The 4936-nt window shown below is 40.3% G+C and overlaps 1 protein-coding gene across 1 annotated transcript in view; it reads right to left on the reverse strand.

Annotated features, from left to right (window-relative positions):
• The window catches only part of LOC114070124 (tensin-3-like), a 54398-nt gene that overhangs the window by 46268 nt on the left and 3194 nt on the right, over positions 1-4936 (reverse strand). Inside the window, exon 2 of the mRNA XM_027907347.1 lies at positions 239-417. Coding sequence (XP_027763148.1) covers positions 239-417 — 179 coding nt within the window. The remainder of the gene's footprint in view (positions 1-238; positions 418-4936) is intronic.

Genomic DNA, 4936 nt, shown 5'->3' on the forward strand with positions numbered 1-4936 from the left:
TATAATACGATCTACTGTTCCAGCAGAGAGATCTTGGAACACTGAAAAACATGCAAACACACAGAATAGATAGGAGCAGGATGTCCTTGAACACTGAATTGCATTTCTGAGGTAACTGCAGTCATTTGTTCTTGCCATGATGCAACTGCCCGATTGCTTCACGTTGATTTTGGACACCGAACATGAAGATGGCCATTCACTTCAGTAAGTATTTCTTGAAAAATTCTTCATTGTTTACCTCCTTAGTCTCCCCTAGAGCAATTGGTGATTCTAGAATTATAGCCTGGTCAGTAGCAGGAGATGTCATCCATCCACACCTGTTACACGAGGGCTGCCCAGGGACATCATTGTCATACTGCCCAACACTTAACTTTCTCATCCTTTTTCCTGTTGCACCATCATCTTGCATACCTGTTGCTGAAAATAAATAGGCAAGCTGATTAAGAAACTTTTTTTTTTTTCCCAGTTAGAGATGTTTAAACAAAATTCAACATTATGTCTGTAGTGATTCTACTCAAGAATGTTCATGAAATAACTGTTTCACAAAACCCACCTAGGTGGGGGAAAATATCAGTTGCAGTTAGCCTTGCTGACACCAGGCTGAACATATTCACAGTGCCCTTGATTACAGAGGAGTCAGTCAAGCAGCACATTTCCACTGATGCTTATTTTTGAAGCTGCCTCCTCAGTGCCATCGGTAGAACCTGCCATCAGGGGCCGCTACGGGAGCTCCAATGGGAAACCTCTCCTGCCACTCCAGAGGCACCAGCGCCTCTAGGCAGAAAAGCCATTATTGCTGCAGTCCAGGGCTTCCTTCTCCCCAAACCCTTCTCCCCCCGCCCCCCGCCACAGTTTCTTTTTCGCTAAAACAGACCCTGGCCCTTATAAACTCAGCTCGTTGTACACCTTTTGTGACTCACACGACAATCACGCCAATCAGAAAAATTAGGTGTTAGATACACATGGAAGCTCTAACTCCTTCTGAGGAACATCACAGAAGAGTAAGTTGAGCCAGCAAAACAAACCAGGATATTCAAGGGTATAAAGCAGTATTTGTTTCCAAAGTCACTATTAAGAGCATGTCATTAGATACAGGCTTATGATTAACAGGACTTTATACTTGGTCATCCCCTCCAAACAGCAGGCACTTCCAGAACATTCCTGCAGCAACTGCCTATTCTACCCTTCTTTGTAACAGTAAGGATCCCACAATAGACCTTACTGTGTAGTCACAGGACAGTACAAAAATAACCGTATGCATAGCAACTATTCAAATACTCCTCTGAGACCTTTTATTGTCTACACACGCAAAAAGACCTTTGAGAATTAGCTGTTTCTCTTAAAAGAGCTGAATATTTCTAAAAGAACTTACTTTAATTGCTTGGTGCCATTTACACCCTTACAATCATTTCCAGTTGTAAGTACGGGGTGAGGAAACACATCTCCTACACACCCTGGCGCCCTAACAGGAGGAGTCCAAAGTGTGCCCTTCCATCTAAACCAGCGGGAGGGCTGAACTGGACTCTGGCAGAGAAAGGCAACAGCACACACACCTTCCACGCACATCCACTCCTTACAGAAGCCAAGGCAGAAAGCCTAGCATGCAGCCTAAGTATTTGTATTATAGATATCTCACCTTGATTACACAGCACAGTTATAGAGCAACTATACACAGATATGCTTCTTTATAGGAGAACAGTTTCTATTCAAGGTGGAAACAGAGAGAGAGATTTCAGACTAAAACTTAGGGTACACTGAAGTGATTCTGCGTTGACATGCATGTGTGTCAAACTAAGTAACTTGCTGGCAAGCAGTGGCTTATCCTAAAAATATTAATAAATCTCTTGCAAAAATGCAGGATTAGACACTTCCAAAAAAATCCACCTCTGTTAGCATCAAAGCCAGTATGATAGTAACTACTTTAATAACCAACCAACTAACTAAGTAAATGAAAGTCTGTCAGTCACTTTTGAAAATTCCAGCAATAGGGTTAATTTTCAGGGTCCAAATTTAGCTAGTTATTTACTTTATTGAGGCAATATTTATACACCTAGCACATTTTGGAAAAGACACAGCTGAGATTCAGCTTTTATGGTGCAACTTTGAAAACTAAAATACTTTTTTAGCATCCATATTTTAAACATCTATTTAACTCTTCTTCCCTTGACTTGAAACTTTGTGTGATCTTTCATGCATGGAAAGAGTATCTTCGGAAGACACTGTGAGAGAACTAGATGCATGGCTCAAGATTTTCTAAGCCAGAAAGGGACATGAAATATCAAATACCTTCCAAACCTCTTAAATGATGCTAAAAAATCATGATGATTTTTATTGAAGACACTTAGGAATGTAGACTGAGTTCACACGACTCCAAAATTTACCAACTTTTTGCACTGGATTTTTTTTTTTTATCTGTAAGTTCTGTAAAGAAAAATGAGTGGGAACCACTGTGCAGAATCTCAGACCCTCTGAGACCAGACACTCCCAGTCCCACCACCCCTCCACAGGAGGCAGTGGGAGGAAGGAATAGCACAGAAGAGCTTCACTCCATTTGTAACCAAGTTACTGAGGTACTGACAATTTATTTTGGAATATGCTTCTCTTAGTTTTAACACACCCTCATAGACCCCTTTATGAGAGGGAATGTCTACTTTTTGAATAGGTCAAAACAGACCCTAAAATTCAACGCAAATTTTTCTTGTCACACTAATGAAAGGACCTCATCATCAATGATATTGATACACTCATGTCATTAGTATTCATACACACATGAAGCTTGTAATTTCTACAAAGTTAATGTAGTTCCCAGAAAGCTACAAACAGGTATCTCAGAGAAAATGGATATTTTCCTTAAACAGACTGGAAGTGCATAATATATCAAATTCCCAGCAGATGCTGGACAACAGAGGGGAGAAGCTGAGCTGATACATTACAATAAAGCTTAAAGCAAATAAATCTAAGAGATTAAAATTGAGAGAGTGAGCAAAAAATTACTTTTATTTGATTTAATAGTTTCAAAAATGTACTTCAGAGCAGCTTCATTCAGTGTAACAGATGTAACCGATTTAAAAGGCATCTTTTATAGTTTGAAGTGTCAGGAACCAAGACTTCCTAGAAGCTACATCGTTGTTATAATTTAGCTTAAATTTTTGGCAGAGCTTCATAAATACCCCAGTAGCACATATTTACTTCTTTGAAGGCATGTGAACTACAAAAGTAATTCTGTTTTTCCTGAAGAACAAATGATAACGTTCCAAAAGACTGGCATCAGAACAACACTGGCCATTTATCTTGTCAAATGGTTATCACTATGCCAGTGCTACAGCTAACAGAAGCATGGCCAGTGTTTGTTTGGTTTCTTTAGCTGCTTAGCCTTCCTGGACTGCTATTGAGAGGTATTTATAACTATTAGAAAGAAAACAACACTAAGCTTAAAATCTTGTCTACGGTGGCATGTCAGGAACAGTGCTCTATCTCATACACCAGCAGGTGTCCCAGCTAAACTACAAAACCAATTACATTAACTCTTCACGTGTTATACATGCTTGCATTTACCGAGTGCTTGAGGCACACTAATAAAAAGGTCCACATTTACTTTCAGTTACCACAACAACTAGCAAGATGATGTCTGCGTGTTTTCATTTGATTCAAAGGGCTTGTGGGCTGGCCTCAAAACCAGCTTTGTGTGAGAGCAGAGCAAGCACAGCGTATGGTAGAATTCTCTGTGAAGAACTTTTCTTGGGGAGGTACAAAAAGAAATCGGGCTGATAGCCCTTCTACCCATCATGGAAGACCTAATTATTTGTAAAACAGAACTATAAGTCTTTTCTAAAGCCCAGCATGGTGCATTGAAGGCATTCCCTTCTACAGTAGGAGCGTGTATCACAGCTAACTGTGCAAACTGAAGTCAAACCGGAGCAGATAATTACAAAACAAAGTTCAAAAGAAATATAAAAGTTTCAGCATCTTGTTGTTTACCCCTCTATAAGAGGCTCTAAACCACATTAGGACTTCGTGCATGAAGCAGTTTTAATGATCTGAATACTACTGCAGGCCACTCAGCTACCCTTCTATACCTCTGCGTTGTTCTTCTTGATAGAGGAGGTTTTTTGCTTTTTAAACAAATCGATACGTTACAGAAGAGACTTTTAAAACTCTATAAATAAACTCATTGAAACTGCCTGGGGCAGGACTGTGTGTCACCCCTCAGCCTCCTTCTCTCTCCACTAGACAAACCCAGCATCCTCACCCACTCCTTGCAGAACATGCCTGCCAGCAACTTCACGTCCTTTTGAAATGGTAGGGCCCAGAACTGCACACAGTACTCAAAGTGAGGCCACATCGACACCAAATACACCTTATAAAGCAGGTTTATTTGGCAATACTTCCTGCAATCAATGGCAGAGCACTTTAGACAATGCCAGATGATATCAAATCACCAAGAATTAACTTAAAACTGGAGTTATTAAATTTAAATTTTTCACATTTAAATGTAAGACCAAATACATTTTCACTTACGATATTGCTTAGAAATTAGCAAATCTTTAAATCATCTTCGATGTTTAAAGAAAATGTGTTAAATTGTTAAATTTTATTTGTAATTTTATAAATCATGGCTAGGCTTCGCGAACGAAGATTTGAGAGGGGCTCTACCCACGCTTGCTACAAGCACGCTGATGGCTAAAAAGGCCAATGCGAGATAGACAAGTCCGGTTGCAGAAGGTGCAGCAGAAAGACTCCCCAGGTGATATCGACAAGACGCGATTCTTTCTGCGTTGTCTTTTCTCCTCGAGAGTGATCCTGCGTGTGTTCTCGAAAGCAGCAGCAGCATTATAGATGGTGTGTCTCCAGGCCTCCCGATTGGAGGCCAGGGTAGACCAATGGTTGTGGTCAATATTGCCAAGGCTGAGGGACTGTTTCAGGCAGTCCTTGTATC

This window comes from Empidonax traillii, unplaced genomic scaffold (assembly GCF_003031625.1).
Source record: "Empidonax traillii isolate 1590-97213 ecotype Southwest subspecies unplaced genomic scaffold, ASM303162v1 scaffold1443:size107655, whole genome shotgun sequence".
Lineage (NCBI taxonomy): Eukaryota > Metazoa > Chordata > Aves > Passeriformes > Tyrannidae > Empidonax > Empidonax traillii.